General features: G+C 27.8%; 1 protein-coding gene across 1 annotated transcript; it reads right to left on the bottom strand.

Annotated features, from left to right (window-relative positions):
• Positions 1-643: 643 nt before the first annotated feature.
• On the bottom strand, positions 644-16,708 carry LOC135923395 (U3 small nucleolar RNA-associated protein 4 homolog). Its single transcript, XM_065458114.1, has 14 exons — positions 16,579-16,708; positions 16,481-16,538; positions 16,321-16,440; positions 16,207-16,275; positions 15,530-16,165; positions 12,956-13,112; positions 12,048-12,299; positions 11,505-11,686; positions 6,583-6,952; positions 6,327-6,442; positions 6,094-6,189; positions 1,992-2,315; positions 1,341-1,427; positions 644-916 (listed from the first exon to the last, which is right to left on the bottom strand). The coding sequence occupies exons 1-14, from the start codon at positions 16,695-16,697 to the stop codon at positions 800-802; spliced, it is 2,703 nt and encodes a 900-aa protein (XP_065314186.1). The 5' UTR covers positions 16,698-16,708; the 3' UTR covers positions 644-799.
• Between the last annotated feature and the right edge of the window lie 1,747 nt (positions 16,709-18,455).

The following is an 18,455-nucleotide window of genomic DNA, read 5'->3' as shown; positions in this document are numbered from 1 at the left end:
ACTAATTGGATCATAATTTTTGAAAATATAAATTTATTAAAAGAACTGATACAAAGCTTTTCTTTTTTTAAAAATATCAGTAATGCGCTACACTTAATATGCGTATTGCCTTAATTAATCAATTCATAATAATCCTACAAAATTGTGTATAGGGATAATTATGTTATTTAAATAAAACGCGTGAATAGATGATTTCAAGTTGGTAAATAGCGGAATCATTTTTGGCAGGTTTTTTTTAAATTTGAAAAATATGAATTTTGACAAAAATGTTAGTCATTTTTTAATTTACAAATTGAAAATGTTCAATCAATACATGTCAACGATGTATATATACTACTAGATTGGCAATTCAAGAGTATCCATACATAGGAGTCAGCTGTAGCGCCATTTTGTGGTTCGCACGTCGACTAATTGTCCTATTTATCATTATATGAATGCACATTCATGTCATTTAATCGATGTAAAACCACAAAATGGCGATACAGCTGTTTCCTGTGTATGAACATTTTTAAATGCATTTAATGAATTAATCGCCAATCTAGTAGAAATCATACATCATTGACGTTGATTAATTAAGCGAATCGACTATAGTGTAGCATATAACCTACTTTAGGTATTTTTAAGATTGTAGTTTGAGAATATACTTTATTTTTCAATTAGACTTTTTATTCGATAAAGCTTATGTATGTACAGAATGTTTTCCGTTGTAATTTTTTTTTTCATTTGCAAAATATGCACAGATATAAGTTATTTCAATTTTAAATGGGAAAAAAATTAATTTAATTAGATTAGAAAAGGTTTATGTTCCATATTTCTTCTTTTTCAGAGCTGGAAGAAGTGAGGCCATGATGGATTCAGGACTTGTTTCAACGACTAGCAGGGTTTCCTCGTTTATTATTCCCATATATGTTAAATACTATAGAAACAAATAAAAAAAACTATTTCATAATGATGTTAATATATAGCGTTAAAGAGAATAAGTTCTATTGAAAATAGTCTACTTTTTGGATTCATCCTAATTCACCTTAATTTATGTTGCCAATTGAATAAAGCATTTGTCAGAAAAGCAGCTAAGATATATATTTTTAAATGATAGATTTTTAATACCTTTCAAACCTTAAAAGGTGAATTTATTCGTTTTTTAAATAGTAAAAATCCTATTCTATCCAAACAGCTGATTTAGAATTCTAAAAAAACGATAAGCTAAGAAGCAGGAATGTTAAATAATAAGTGCCTAATTAGATATATGAAAGTAATTTTAGAGTTATAGTTCTAAAACGAATAATTTATTAATTCTATTTGGAATACATTTTTAAAAATTATAGGATATCAAATGTTACTTTGTATCTTTTGATTTCTGTAATGGAAGGATATTTATTTTCCATCTCAACCACATCTAGTTTTTGTTCGGGTATTGACATACAACACTAGTAATATATTTTAAAAATAAATTGGGATTAGGGATGTTTCCTGTCACAAGTGAATGAAAATAATATTTGTAAAGTTAAATTTTTTTGGTAAAGTCATTATGATTGCGTTTTGTGAGTTATTTTTATATAGTTTAATTTTTATCGGGTTAACATAATATTTTTAGATTAGTAAAAGTTGATTTTTGGTTAAGTCATTATTATTTTTATTTAAATATAGTTTTATTTTTAATTATAATTAATATTTTTCAGCATTGATTCAGGGGTAAATAATTTTTAAGAAATGTATTTTTAATTATTTTTTTTGTAAATCATAGCTTCCCTATAAAAGGGAAGCATATTGATATGTAAAATTCATTTTTTTTGTTATAAAAATTATAAAAAAAATTTTTCGGTTATAAAAATTTGTTTTCTTTTTTATTTAATCATTGAATAAAGTTTGCGGATTAATATTCTAAGAGTCTTAAATAAAGTTTGTGGATCAATATTCTAAGGGTCATAAGTGGCATTCTAGGAGTCGTAAGCGGCACAACGTGATATTCCAATATATTTTAAATAATTTACCCCCTTTTTACTAATGGTGTAAATGGTGTCCAGATCGTAAAGTATAAGTTGCCCCGTATTTTGCGGATTATAAAAGACTCCCCTAAGCGAAGAATACGAAAATTTATATTCGCCTTGACTCATAAGCGTCTTTTCCTCGCCATTTTGCTTGATTTTTTTCGATTTCCCCTTCCGGCTCTTTAAAGACTTGAGAGCGGCCCATGGAAATGCAAATTTTGAAGAGTACTTGATGATCGGAACGTCTTCGTTGTCGAGTAAGGTTAAACCGTTAAATATGCTAGACCAAACGGTCGGCTTGTCGCTGATGTAATTGTATTCGCAGATCTAGAGTTTTCGGATCGTGAATATTTTTTTAAAAATGATTACATAAAGAAAAATATTACTACATTTAAAAAACAAATAATATTGTAGATATAAATTTAGAAAATTTTAAAAGACTAAATAAAATTATGCTGAATGAATGGATATACAATTGTTTTTATGAATAGCAATTCATTTTTTTTAAAAAAATATCTCAGAGATTATCGTGATTTAATTTTAGGCAAAATAAATGAAAATTGTTTAGAGAGTGGGAATATTTACTATTGTTGGAGGTGACATATTTATTTTAAAGAAATGGTGACATTAAATAGAATCAAAAAACACTTAGCTGATTTGACGAAAGAATGATGTCCTGGCATATATAAATTATAAAATTCACTTTAAAATCCATATGAGGTTATAAAGATGGTACCAGTTAATGGAAAGAATATAGTTAACATTCTAAGAGATTTTTTTGCAAAATATGATATATTTGAAGAATAAGATGATTTAAATTGGAAATAATTGATTTCGATTTTATTAGATTCTTCTCATAATCATGAAACTCCATATCTTCCAAGGTACATGCGTTGCGAATTTATGAAAAGATATCGGAATAACATTTTGTCAAATGTTTAGACTTGATAAATAAGAGCAAGAGAATGTCAACTAATGTTTGATATTCTCATAAATAAATTAGGAAGGTACTTTATAGTCCTGGCAGCATAATATGGAATTTACTATGAATCCCTCAAACTGACGAATTTATATTAATATGAGGCTATTGTTACTTGCCACTAGTGTTCTTAAAAAGATCGATTAAAACGGCCCGATTAAGATTATAATCAAAATAACATTATGTAGGCCTAAAGATTTTGTACATAGCTGGCAGAAATACTCGAACATCTATTTGCCAAATCTCGATGCTTACATAATTTTGAAAAATCGACCCAAATCGGGCTTTTTAACAATGCTACTATTGTTACATTTTAAAAAGAACGCATTTGTTTTTTTTCACCATTAACAATATTTTTTTTCATAAATTATTAAATTTTTTTATACCAATGGTGGAAATCGATCGGTAAATAAATATATATTTCTTAAGCTAAATATTTTTTTTATGGTATTAGACCCTGCTATAATCGAATTAAACCCAGCTAAAATTTAATATATATTATTTATTACATACCTTTTGTAGTAAATGTTATATAATCCATCATTTTAAAAGAATAGCTACATAAATACGAAATTAATAATATTACAAATTATTCAATATACCTTTCAAAAAGTCTAAGGATCTAATATTTATGACCTATAATATATGAACGAGTTTATAACCATTGCTATGACTATGAGGGCAAAGTCAGACCCTTCAAGTCAAAAGTTTTAATTTTTTAAATTAAAATGTATAAGTATTTTTTAGAAAAAGTCAAAGATTGTCAGTTAAGAAAAATTGTTTGTTTGGAATCTCTTTTAAGATGGATCATACCTAAATATCAGTATAAATGATATACATATCATGATAGAGGTTTTATTATTAATAAATGTAGATAACATAATTTATTTATTTGATCTATCTTTATTCATGGCATCTTCCCGGCAAAGAAAATTGGATGGTGATCAAAAAACAATACCAAGTTATCAATTATGATGGAAATCTTGCCTTGATACATCAAGGAAAGAAAAAATAATAATTTAAATATAGCTAAAAGGGATTTATATAATCTGAAACATAAATATATGAAAAATCCATGTAGCATCAATGATCTGGAAGATCTCATCAAAACAATAAAATTAGACATCACAGATATTGTTGAACTATTTGAAGAAAATGACATTTAAAGCATTATATTATCAAACTACAAAAATGAAAAATCATTATTCTAGATATCCGGAGGTTATCCTAATTGATGCTTCCTATAATTTAACTTCTTACCACTTGCCGGTCTTTATTTCGGGTATAATAGATAATGAAAATACCAGAATAGTTGCCATCTGGTTGGGGTTGTCAGAAAGTTCCACGATATTTTTAAAATATATATTAAAAATTTCATAATAAATTTTTACAGAAAGATCATTTTATCAAGATGAATTTTCCAACGTTAAATTGGAAATTTGTATTTTTAATTTTCTACAAATATTTAAAAAACAGATAACAATAATTAAATGTAATTTAACTTTAAAAGAATTTTAAAAAATGTTCCTCCTATTTAAAAGATTAGTTTATGCAGAAACCCCTGGCATATATTGGAAATATTATCATTTTAAAAAAAATTCTAAATATCAAAAGGTATTTTTATACTACGATAAAAAGGCATGGAAATCGTGGGTCGAAATAAAAGCTTGAATTTTGGAAACTTTACAAACAATCGAATTGAAGGGACAAATTGGGCCCTAAAACGAATCATTAAAAAGAATTCTTCCTTATTTATTTTTTACAAAAATTTGAATAAATATTTAAATTGCTCGGAGGATAAGAATAGATATAATCCTTACCAACAGTAGATTAAATGATAAAAGTCTGCCGTCATCATCTCCACAATTTTTATTCTTTAAATTATTAACTTTAAAAGCATTTAAAAGAGTCAACCTAGAAAGAAAATACCCTACATCATGGAAAGATCATTGTTTATTTCTTAAAGCCTTTTTTTTGTTAAAAATAGTCAACTGCATTTTTTTTCTTATTTCTAGTTATTTTTTGAGGCATTTGTAAAGTTTTAAAAAATTCTAAAGAATTAGAACATAAAGGTAAACTATTAATATTTTCCTTGTTTACCAATATATGAAAGCACTTAAAAGAGTCAACCTAGAACTAAAATATTATTTTAATATAACTATGAAGATTTCAATGTTAGTGAAAATTTATTGTGTGGTTTCCAGCAAAGGTATCTTTTACCTTATAAACATATTTTCAGATATAGGGAAGACAACAATATCTGCTTCTATGATGATTACTTATGCGCTTTGAGGTGGTGGGAAGAATATAATTTATACCCATATTTAAATGGAAATAATATAAACAATGATATTTATGAAGAGGAAAGGGATGCAATTTTTGATATGGAAATTTTTTCAAAAAATATTAAAAATGAATGCAAATTAACAGATAAGGGAATATATAAAATGGCGCAAGAGTATTTTCAAAGTAATATTGGCAACATTATTAAGAAGCTACTAAACGATCTGATTATGTTATGCTTTCAGGAATTAAGAAAACATGTGAAAAGGTTTGTAACTTCGAATACCTGAAAAGCAAAAAAAGGATAAATATATTGGAAAACAAGGAAAATATTAATAGTTTACCTTTATGTTCTAATTCTTTAGAATTAATTAAAATTTACAAATGCCTTAAAAAATAAATAGAAAAAAGAGAAAAAATGCAGTTGACTATTTTTAACAAAAGAAAGGCTTTAAGAAATAGACATTGATCTTTCCATAATGCAAGATATTTTATTTCTAGGTTGACTCTTTAAAATACTTTTAAAGTTAATAATTTAAAGAATAAAAATTGTGAAGATGATGACGGCAGACTTTTATCATTTAATCTACTGTTGGTAAGGATTATATATTCTTATCCTCCAAACAATTCAAATATTTATTCAAATTTTTGTAAAAAATAAATAAGGAAGAATTATTTTTAATGATTAGTTTTAGGGCCCAATTTGTCCCTTCAATTGAATTGTTTGTAAAGTTTCCAAAAAAGTAAGAGTACGATACGGGTAATATAAAATTAATGGCAAAATATCGCCCGGTAAATCTTAAAGAGAGGAGACAACAAAAAAACATGTGGCGAGTAAATAACCTGATTATCGGGGTATATTAATATTATTTCAGAGTTCGTGGGATGAAAACACATGGTAAAGCAAGGCATTTCGTTCCTGTCCAATCTCCATATTACCTATTATATTATAATATATCATTTTTAAATTTTGAATTAAAACGAAACAAAATTTAAATGTGATTAATAATCATCCTGGTTGGGTATCAAAAAGTTTATTAAATTAAATTTTATTCAAAAAAAAGTATTCAATTCACTTTTAAATCAATGAGTGAATGTATAACAACGCTTCCGCTAGAGTAAGATACGGCTATCAGAGCTTCAGAAGCGTTCTTCCGAGTTTCGAGGGCGCATATTCCTATATTCCCATTTTCTAAGAAATTATTTTCAAACCATAATTTTCTTTTACAATCTTGGTTATGAGGTTGGAATATTTAAGTAAGAAAGAAAGATTCTCCAAAAAATATATCATTATTCATCCAAAACTATAAAATATTTTTTTACTAAAATTACCATTATTTTCCTCGCCAAAACTCGCGTTAGTACCATCGTGTCTTTTGGCGAAATGCGGAATTGATATTATTCTGTAGTTCGTTAAACTAAGCTTATCATTTTCTGATTCGTCATAAATTCTGATGCTCGCATCGTACATGGCTAATAGTAAGGCGTTGTTGAAGCGATCACCAGCGTTGGAATCATTCTTTTTGGCGAAAGATGGTTTAGAGTCCTTCCGCGAAGAAGAAGGAGAGACAAGAGGTGCAGGTAGCATAACGAATTTGAGCAAGTTGGATTTGATTTTAGAGCCTTTGGGTTGTTTGGGAGAGTTCTGAAGGGGAGCGACAGAGAAGTGAATCTTATGAGGTTCGAGTTGCTCTGCTTTGTTCTATCAGGTACATACGTGTAATTTGAACAAAAATTGTAGAGTACATAGGTTTAATATTATTGTAAAATAATAAAATCAGTTATACAATAAATTTATTATTAGCATATAGTTATAATATTTATATTTATAGCTATGCAACCCAATCTTATAATTAACTGCGGAATTACTTATATAAGATTTGGAATCCAATTTTTAATATCATGATTCATAAGGCTAATGTTGCAGTGGTCCGGTCTGGCCCAGCATCTGTGGGACCGGCGGGCCGGTCCAGTCTTACAATATGAATGGTGGTCCAGTCCGACGATTAAAAAAATAAAAGCTATAATAAATTACTCTTCAATTAATTTTACATGAACATGTAAAACATGATTATTTAATGCCTAACACTTATAACTCATTCATTATTTGCTCTTTCTATTCTTTTTCATAAAGAAACAATATATATAAATATTTATTTATTTTATTAATCAATATATTTATCTAAGGAAATATCCTTGAGGGAGAGAAGTAGGGATAGGACATGGTTACTGGGATATCAGAGGAATCTAAGAAAGATGATATAAATGATACAAAGATATTTGGCCAATATTTTATATCCAATTAATTCCAACATATTGGTGGTAAGGGAATCAAAATCGATTTCCAATTCTGGCCAAAATATCAACGGACTATCTCCTACAACAGGCTACATCAGTAGCACGTGAACGGATTTTTTCTGAAACTAGTGATAAAATATCAAAAAAATGGAATAGCCAAAGATGGCTCAATTTTAATTGAAATCTGAATCATGGATAAAAAATGGAATTCATTTGATTTTTTAATAAGATTACTAGAATATTTATATATAAATTTAAATTTTATTTTATAACCAAATTTCTATCACTTATATAGTATATATTAAAAACTCATTAAATATGAAAATTGATTTATATTATATTTAATAAATTTGGTATTAAAAATTATTTGATGATTTTTTTTTTTCTCTTTTAGCTTTCACCTTTTCTGGTGGTAAGCTCCTTCAACATCTCTCTCCACTTTATGTTATTCATACAATCTCTTTTATCTATTTTATACTTCTTTATATTGGCTCTAACTTTATGGCCCCATTGAAGTTTTGGCCTTCCTCTTTTACGTTTGCCCATCACTTCCAAACTTTCAACTTTATTTCCTATGTAGTTCATAGGCCTTCTCATTGTGTGCCCATACCACCTAAGTCTGTTTACCATTAACTTAGTCTTAATGGGCACTACCTTTAAACTATTTAGTATTCTTGTACTGCGCACCTTATCTTTTCTTGTTACCCCAGCAATCATCCTCAGCATTCTCATCTCCATAGTTTGTAGACTTCTCTCGTCTGATTCTTTGGTTGGCCATGTTTCCGAACTATATAGAATAGTTGGTTGTACTATGGAACTGTAAATTTTTCCCTTTAATTTGTGTGGGATTCTTTTGTCAAATAGCACTCCAGATAAAGATCTCCACTTTAACCACCCTTGATTAATCTTATTCTTTATCTCTTTTTCTATTGTGCCGTTTGTTTGTATAGTGGAGCCCAAATATTTGCAGCTTTCAATTGCAGATATCTGCCAATCATTTATATCAATACTCTCCGTTTCATCTCCTCCTATCACCATATACTCCGTCTTTTCTCTATTTACTTTTAATCCGTGCGTTTCTAGGATATTTATCCAATTCACTAACCTTTCTTTCATTTCATCCTTGGATTCGGCAAGTATCACAATATCATCTGCAAATATCATATTCCACGGGACTGTTTGAGGTATAGACTGTGCTAATACATCTATTACTGTAATGAAGAGAAGTGGGCTGAGAGCCGACCCTTGATGAACTCCTTCGGCTATTGTGAAGCCTGCTGAAGTACCTGTTGTGCTACGGACCATTGTTGTATGTCCCATATACATATCCTCTATTATTCTTATATATTTTTCGGGAACTTTTTTGTGGCGTAGCGCCCACCAGATAAGTTTTCTTGGGATTCTATCGAAGGCCTTTTCTAGATCGAGAAAGACCATGTGTAGCTTTTTGTTCTTTTCCCTGTATTTTTCACTCATTTGCCTAATTGCATGGATAGCATCGGTTGTTGATCTTCCAGGCATAAAGCCAAACTGTGTCTCTCCTATTTCGATTATATCTCTTAATCTTTTTTATATTATTTTTTCGTATAGTTTTAGACAGTGTGACATTAGTTTTATGCCCCTGTAATTTTGACAATTGTGTGGATCCCCTTTATTTTTGAAGATAGGAACTAGATAGCTCTGCCTCCATTTTTGGGGGACCTCTTCATTTCCAAGTATTTTATTGTACAGATTTGTGAGGAGATGTATTCCATCATCTCCTAGTGCTTTAAGGCTTTCTATTGGAATATCGTCTGGACCCCTAGCTTTGTTGTTTTTCATATGCTTGAGGCATGTGATTATTTCTTGTTCTGTTATAGGTTGTACAAGGTTTTGACAAGGGGAGTGTTCGTCGAGATGCAATATGTGGGAATTAAAGTTGAGAAGCTCCTGAAAATATTCTTTCCATCTATTCATTATTTCTTTTTCCTTTATTATCAATTTTCCATCTTTATTTTTGATTACTTTAGGAGCTCCGTTTATATCCCTAGAGTTCTTTTCTCGCTGTTTGGCTAATCTGTATATTTTATTTTGCCCTTCTTTGGTATGTAGATCTTCGTACATGTCATCGTATGCCATAGATTCGGCCCTAGCCACCGCCTTTGTAGCTAATCTCTTGGATTTTTTGTATCTTGACTTGTCATCTGCATTTTTGGATTTGTACCATATTTTATAAAGGGCTTTTTTCTCCTGTATAGTGATTTGTACCTCTTGATTCCACCACCATAGTTCTTTGTGTGATTTGTTGCCTCCTCTTGTCAAGCCTAGCGTCAATTTTGCAGTGTCTATTAATCTGAATGAAAGGTCTGTCCAGATTTTTTCACTGACTTGTGAGCAATTTATTGTTTCAATGTTTGCATTGATTGCAAAGGCATCTGTCATTGTTTTTAATTTGCCCCATTTGATGCATGGTTCCAGTTTTATCTTATTTTGAGTGGATTTATTTGAGATTTGTAAATCCATGATTAGTAGCTTGTGTTGCGCGGCGATATCTTCTCCTGGGATGACTTTGCAGTCTATTACATCTTTTAATCTTCTGCGAGAGATTAGCATGTAATCTATCTGTGTTTTCCTAGTACCACTTTCATATGTTATTAAATGACTGTCTTTTTTCCTATAGTAGGTGTTGGTTAAGGCAAGGTCGAAGGCTTGCACAAATTTCAGTACGTGCTCTCCTTCATCATTTCTTTTTCCATATCCAAAACCACCATGATGCCTTTTGTAGCAGCTATCTCTTGCTTTCCCCACATGTGCATTAAAGTCACCACCAATTATGACTAGGTCATCCTTAGGGATTTCCATTACAGCTTCATCAAGGATAGCTCTAAAGTCATCTTTCTCTTCTTCCTTGCAACCCGTTTGAGGAGCATATACTGATAGGATGTGTAGTATTGATTGACCAATGCAGAGTTTTATCTTCATTAGTCTATCACAGATCCTGTTGACTTCTACTACTGAAGAGGTTAGGTCTTGGCTGAGGATGATGCCGACACCGTTCCTATTGCTAACAAGTCCATTATAGTACAATTTATACCCATCTCCAATCATCAAAGTTTTCTGTCCTTTCCATTTCGTCTCTTGTATGCATGCTATATCAACTTTTCTCTTGTTCAACATTGATGCCAATTCTCTCGTCTTACCTTTAAGCGTCCCAATATTCAAACTTGCCAGTCTTGTCTTCTTTGCTTTGACCTTTACTTTATTTTTCACAGGATGGAGGTCTACACCCTGCGCGTCGCATGGAGGGAACGCCTTAGCTTTCATATTCATATTTTCATTTGTGTCCTTCATTTTGTTTATTGGACAGGTATTAGCACCCGGCTGTCCAGGCCTGTCGGTGACCGGGGTGTCATCTCTAAGCTCTGAAATTCATCATACCATATGTCTTTACACATCAGTCATCGAAGAAAAACTTGAAAGTTTTTATGGTTCTTACCAGGATTGAACCCGCGTCCTTGTTCATACTCGTGTTTCCAAGCCTACATCTTACAACTAGACCGACTGTCTGCTCATCCGACCTAACGATCCAGCAGTTCAGTCCCATTTGAGAAAAAAAGACCAGACTGAACGAGACCGCTGCAAACACTACATAAGACATATGTAAAAGAAATATGATGGATAATGAAGATATAATAATAGGGGGAAAAATGAATTTTCATTGATAACCCTAATAAATAGAGAGATTAACCTCATTTAACATTATATACTTTGTCCATAAAAGGAGTCAGTATGACTAATGCCTTTTTCGACTCTATGATTATAAAAATAAAATTATCAGAAAATCATCATAATATCGATTCGGAATGCAACTGATAGGAACATATTAAAACAAAAATTCATGCAAAATAACCACTCCTTTCGTGTGATCATGTGATTGCACTAAGGTAGCTTTGTTAGGGTGGGAGAAAGAGTATTACTTTGAACAATTGATAAACGTGTGTTTTAACGGTGTCGTTATAGGCCAAGTATTCGCCATTGAAAGAAATATCCGAACTGATTATTTCTAGAGGGATTTTCAACGCCGGATTCGTTCTAAGTTCCAAAAGTTTTGTAGATTTTTTGATGATTGATTGTTCGAAACTAGATGACAGTTCTTCATCTTTTATAATAAATTATTAATATATTGGACTAGTTATTTTTTTTATAGGGTTGCACTTAAGTGTTATATTAGGCATTAAAATTATACATACATTATTGAATTTGTTTTGTAAATAGATAAATGTTTCTAATATATTCCTATTATAAAACTACTCTAAAAACAAGAACATATTTGAAGTCTTATAGTGCTCAACCCACCCGAGTTCCTTTTTGATTTTGAATTTGAAAATCATTTTTTTGTATTTGAATATAGGAATATTTAAATTTTAATTAAAAAAAAATACTACCAATATTTTTGAAATCAATTTTTTTTTGTTTTTCACCTGTTGAAACTTATCTTTCGAAAAATGTATATATTTTACCACATTTCCTTTTGCCGTTCAGTAACTCTGATTCGTCTTCACTTCCTGCATTTTTTACGAAATTCTCTATGCCATCGTCAGAGTCAACCATCTTGATAAGGCTCAGTTCCCAAATTTCCAAATGATTGAGGAATTGAAGTAAAAGATATTTGCCGCAATTAGTTAGTTTGCAATCACGGACAGATGGTACGTGAGGCACCTCGATAATCGTTTTAGGAGGAAATCGGCTCAAAACTAACTTTGTATCTAGACCTTCATTTAATATTATTTTAAAATATCCAACCTAATCAAATTGTACAAAACTTTTTGGCAGCATCAATGAATTTTATTCTAGTGCAAAAGTTTTGATTTTGTTCGTTTAAAATAGATTATAAATAATAAAATAAAAACAAAATATATTACATCTAAGGCAAATTTGTTTTATTTACGAAATTCTTATAAATTTTTTATTTATTAAATATTAAATCTTCAATCATTTTTATATTTACAATCAATTTAAGGTTACCTTAAAATATATTTTAAATAATTAAAGTTTAATATAAAAATTTGATTAAGGTATAATACTTTAAAAATGAAGGGAGGGGAGGTAGGTGAATGCTCAAGGCACCACTCGTATTTATTTCATTCCACCTTATAAATCAATACCAGTAAATATCCTCTCCATTTTTTTTATTAGGAAATTATAAATTAACAATATTTATAAACTCAACCACTTTTTTTGATCGAATTATTTATAAACCCTTTTACATTTTATTAGACAGAAATAGAATAAAACCATCTCATAATAATAAAGTATTATAGATTTTAGATAAAATCACAAGTAGGGAAAGGGGGGGGGGGGTATGCTTGACTATTGTAAAAAATATTTATAATATATAAATAAATATTTAAAAATATAATTGGCATACCACCGGATATGAGCCAATTGCTCATATGGACGAGACATTTGACATCGTTAGAATGGAGGAGTCTTTGATTGGATTTAAACCATTCACCATTTTCGGCTTTCTCGAATTGTAAAATGAGAGGGTCCACGCCAGAGGCGTAAAAACATTTGGAATTTTTCTGATTTTATGTAAATATAATAATTTATAAGAAATCGTCTGGTAATTATTATAGTACTGTTCCATATATCCATTCCTTCTTAGATTCGGAGGGGGGGGGGGATTTAATATTTTAATTTAAAAACACAAAGGTAATTAAAAAGATAGAATTGGTTTTTAAAAAATATAAGTTATAATTAGTTTATGTTTTGTTCAAAAATAAATTTAATAAACTTCTAAAATTTATCTTATTTGATGTAAAATATATAGTAGATTTCAAATAAAAATAATGTTATGATAAAAATAGTATAAAAATATATATAGGTTTATAAAATGGAGAGAAAATAAAATGATATTTTCCATTTTTTGGAAAATTTTTAAGTCTAGCTTTAAGAGATCATATTATTTTTATTAATCAAGCAGTTAATACTTGTGGTTATAACCCCTCCAGTTAACCATATTTCTAAAAGAATGAATATACCAGGAATAACAAGATTAATAATAAACAAGGCAATATTGAAGAAACTCTATTAACTGAGGCTTCAAAAAATTTTTAACACCCCCCCCCCCCCCCATTTATTTAGCTTTTATGTTATATTTATCAATTATGTTATGTTATTTTATACTATTTTGTTAATTAAAATAGACTAGTGTTGTAAACGAACGAGTTCATTTTGAATGCGTTCGTGAACGAAGAAAAAAAATGATGAACGGCGTTCCTTTTTTTGACGAACTTTGAAAGTGAACGCATTCCTTTTTTATTACGAACGCGTTCGAATTTAACGTTCGTTCAATTTTAAAATCAGTTTTTATTTTTATTTATTTAAAAAATTTAATATTAATCCGAATTTTTTAAGAAATTAAAATCAGTTTTTATTTTTATTTATTTGAAAAATTTAATATTAATCCGAATTTATTAAGAAAAAAGCCTTATATTTTTTAATTAGATATTTTCAATTTTTTTAACACGCTATTATTATAGTTTATTAATTTAAATTGTTTATATTTTAATTTAATAGATTCGTATAATAATGGATATTATTATATTAATATTACCATGGCTCAAATATGATAAATATTTTACAGTAACATCCTATATTGAAGGAAATAATTCAATACTTATCATATTTAAAATGTGCTCAAAAAGTATTATATCAGTTTCAAAAATCTTCAGGTCCAATTTAAAACGATATTTAAAAATTAGATTGCAAATCTTATATTGCTGATAAGTTTCAGATTTGATTGTAATAAAATTAAAGGAAAAATGCATTTGTGCTATTTGACTCAAACAATAACGATAATTATTTTAAAATTAAAAAAATTAGTGGCCTAAAATATGGCCAACAATTGATAGAAGCATTATTAAATGGGATTAATAAAAGGTATTAAACCTATCACTATCAAATTAATATATATTTTATTTTTTTAAAGATTTGAACATATATAAAGATCAATGTGTTCTTTTCTGCATTTATACATCCAGTATTCAAGCTTCAATGGCCATGGATAAAACTTTCATAGAACAAATCTATAAAAAATAAACTTAAAGTGTTATTGAAAAAATGCATTGAAAACTCTAGGAATGATAATGCATGAACTGTTAATTTCGAGATATCCTTTTTTATGACGAGGATGGAGGATGGATTGGAGGATAACTTATCTCAATTTTTTGAAGCAAAGGACAAAAAAATAAATGTTTTTAATAAATTCCCCACGTTAAAATAATTGTTTATTAAGTTTAATACCGCAATCCTCTCATCTGCCCCTGTAGAGCGCGTTTTTAGTATAGCTAGTGACATATTAACTACCAAGAGTTCCTGTCTATCAGATAAAAATTTTGAAAAACAATTGTTATTAAAAATTAATAAGAAAATTTTTTTATAAATAAAAATATCTTTTTATTCGCTATATTATATTGCATTTATAATTATATTATCAAAATAAAATTATTCTTTTTTAACATTGCTAATATATTGTGTTAAATATAAGACATTTATTTATATTAAATTAAATTTAAAAAAAAATTTATCATAAAATTTTGAAAATGAACAAGAACGCGTTCAATTTTTGCCAATGAACGTTAAACACGTTCAATTTTTTTAGAAATGTTAACAACACTAAAATAAGCTGATTTAATTTTATACAATGAAATGAATTACATAAATTATATGAATGTATGGGGTATATTAGGCCAAAAAATGGATCTCTTGTTGATGTTTATATTAGCAAAGAAAAGATTAGTGTAAAATTAATAATGTCAAATAATACAACCCTAAACCAAATGAAGGTGTAGGAGATAATTATTTTAGCTTTAAAAAAATTAGAACTGTCAATTCCATAAGATATTATAATTTGTACAAAACTATTAGTTAATATCTAAATATATACTAAAATAACTAATTGTAATATTTAAGATTAGATAATAAAAAATAAGTAAACTTGTTCAATGCACATAGTCAAAACTGATGCTTCATGGATTCTAATACCTTTCACCAGGTCACATGTTTGAGTGTTCCAAAATCTGATATGTCCATAACTATCACCTGTTACTAAGGTATGATTATCATCCACAAACAACATGCAATTAATGAAAAGAGAGGTTTGATTTATAATATTATCTTTAGAATGTATATGATAATGCTCTTCTCTTGCTAAAAACTCCAAATCAATAACTTTATAGTGCTTTGTAAAATCTTGTTTTTTGGAATTTTTAGTAGTATCTACATAATTATCTATATAATTAGAGTCATATAAAAAATTTATATCCCATATAAATATTTTGCCAAAATTTCTGATAAATTGTTCTTTCTTCTTTTTAAATTTTTTATTATTGTCTTCTATAGGTATAATATCTTCAGCATCAACAATTTTTGATATAGAAGGCGAATATAAAGTTGAAAAGGCCAAAAGATTTTTATCATAATTATCATATGACCAAGATACACAATTTATTCTGTCATGTTTGTAAAAGGATTGTTTATTAGAAGAAATTGGTAAAAGTTTTTCTATATATTTAATAGGATAATTATCAAGTGATATGTCATATATCAGTACACCACCATCTTCAGTTGCTGCCTTAACATTAATATTAGATATATTTTTTAAAAAGAATATACTGATAAATATTTTAGTGATTGATCTAATTTTAAAGACCAAATGCTTCCAGAATTTCCACTAACAATTGCCTTAATAAAATTTATTAATATATAAAACAAATTATATAATGGTACTTTAGGTTCAATGTTATAGATATCATATTCTAATATTTGTCCAGTTATTCCACTTGCAAATAATCTCTCATGACACCAACAAATACAATCAGCAATGAAATTAGGTGGATTGTATACTTTCTAAAACAATAAATTTATTTACCATGAATAACTAAATAACTTTAATTAAGTAAAAAGATTGTTTCTTTATTTTCCAAATCTCTATTGGTCCCTCATTTCTAAATAAATAGATTTCAACATATTTAATTTCTAAAATACCTTAATATAGCTAATAAATTGCTATTATTTGTAGCAAGAGCTAATATGGGGATTGGTTTATGGTCAAAATAATTAACTTTTTGAATATCAAATTTTGTAAACTTTTCCTGAAATTTCATTTAATTACTTATGTAGTATGACTTAAAATCCCATTGTTAAGTGCTAAATCATGACTGGATAAAAAAATATATGATAATTTATATATTTTTAGTTATGATTTAAATATGCAACACTAGACAATGTCCAAAACATTATAATTACAGTCAGATATTAATAAAGAAAAGTTAACAAGTATGTGAATTCTACACAAAAAAACTACATATTTAAACATCATTGAATCCCTTTATCATATGGAGTAATTAAAATATTGAATTACATTTTATTAGTTAATAATTTATAATTAAATTAATGTCTATAAAGGTTATAATTTTTAAAATAGAACATTCTATTCTATTCATTTTACACTTCAACATCTTATGATATAAAAAATATTTTATATATTTATCCCAACTCTTTAAATGAAATCACATATTTTTGTATAAATATATGTTAGGAGGAATTATGATGGGGGAAAATGTTATTAATCGGGTTGAAATCTTACTGGGAAATGGTAAAATAATCGAAAAATTAATTTTATACCTTCACATAAATATTTATAGAACCGGGGATTATATGAGCCTGCGTTATCTAGAAGCTCTGTAATTTTTTTTATACTAAATTCTAGTGGTGAATATTTTTATCAAAAAATATAAACTTTTATTAGCTTATCTGCCTAAAATAATTGTATAAACACGGATATATTCTTTATTACACTATTTAAACCTCGTTTTAGTTAATTTTCAAGATCAAGAGGACCGTTTACTCTAAAAATAAATTAAATTTATTAGTTTGCATAAATAAATATTCAAATATTAGAAATGATGAAAAAAATACGATGTACATATGAAAACAAAATTTTAAAGAAAAATATAATATCCTTAATAAGGAATAATACATTATTTAAAAATTTCTAATAGAACTTGGGTCGGCCATCATTTTTTTTTATTATAGGCACCAATCTCTATTACAGTGATTGTACATTATTTATGCTTTCTTCGGAAATCAAAAGTAAGACTTAATTTTTTTAAAATTAGTCTAAAAAGTCCTAGCCTATTTTAATAAATTAGTCTTTAATATGTCACACATAATATTCTAATATATTTAGAACATGAACCTTGTTTTCAAAATATGGATTTGATATTTGATCTTGTTTTGCCAGAATATTTCACTTTAGAATTCACAAATAAAATAGCATTCCAATTTATCATTTCATGGTTAAGTTTATTATTACTGTATACTATTTTTACAGAATTTTCGATTTATTATCTGATTTTGTTAGGTGATAAAATATTTGCTATAACCCATCACAATAAGAACTAATTTATCTCATTGATGAGAAAAAAATGGATGATCTTGAATTATATTTCATCTCAATTTTTAAGATATTTTATAGAATATTAAATTCTTGTACTTTTTAATAAAATAAAAAATAATTTTTCAATTTAATAATGTTTAATATTCAATTGAATATCAAACAATATATTTAAGTTTTAAGGTTATACACTCCCAAAAAGAAATATCAAATCAAAATTAGGCAAAGGATTATCATTTCTCTATAAACGAGAATGACTTCTTATAACATGTTTGACACTTTGCTAATCCTTGAACGGGGAAAAATCTTAGTACTCTTCTATTTAATCAAAAAAAACCCAATATATTACATAATTAGTGAGAAAATTAAAAGGAACAGATATATTTATATGATACTTTTTCTTAATAATTTGGAAATTAAATTTTAAAATGGGAAAATATTAAAGCATTCAAATTTCGTAATTTTT

This window comes from Gordionus sp. m RMFG-2023, chromosome 2 (genome assembly GCF_954871325.1).
Source record: "Gordionus sp. m RMFG-2023 chromosome 2, tfGorSpeb1-WG-v2, whole genome shotgun sequence".
NCBI classification, from domain to species: Eukaryota; Metazoa; Nematomorpha; class Gordioida; order Chordodea; family Parachordodidae; genus Gordionus; species Gordionus sp. m RMFG-2023.
Note: the sequence above shows the minus strand (reverse complement) of the source record. Positions and strands in the feature narration are given on the sequence as shown.

What these genes read in the sequence shown, in the direction of transcription:
- LOC135923395 (XM_065458114.1), bottom strand. Translation starts at nt 16,697, where the DNA reads ATGAAATTTCAGGAAAAGTTTACAAAATTTGATATTCAAAAAGTTAAT. An exon ending in AATTTATTAGCTATATTAAG is followed by an intron (nt 16,539 to 16,578) that starts GTATTTTAGAAA and finishes CTATTTATTTAG; the next exon opens with AAATGAGGGACCAATAGAGA. An exon ending in CAGAAATCAAAAGATACAAA is followed by an intron (nt 917 to 1,340) that starts GTAACATTTGAT and finishes TTGTTTCTATAG; the next exon opens with TATTTAACATATATGGGAAT.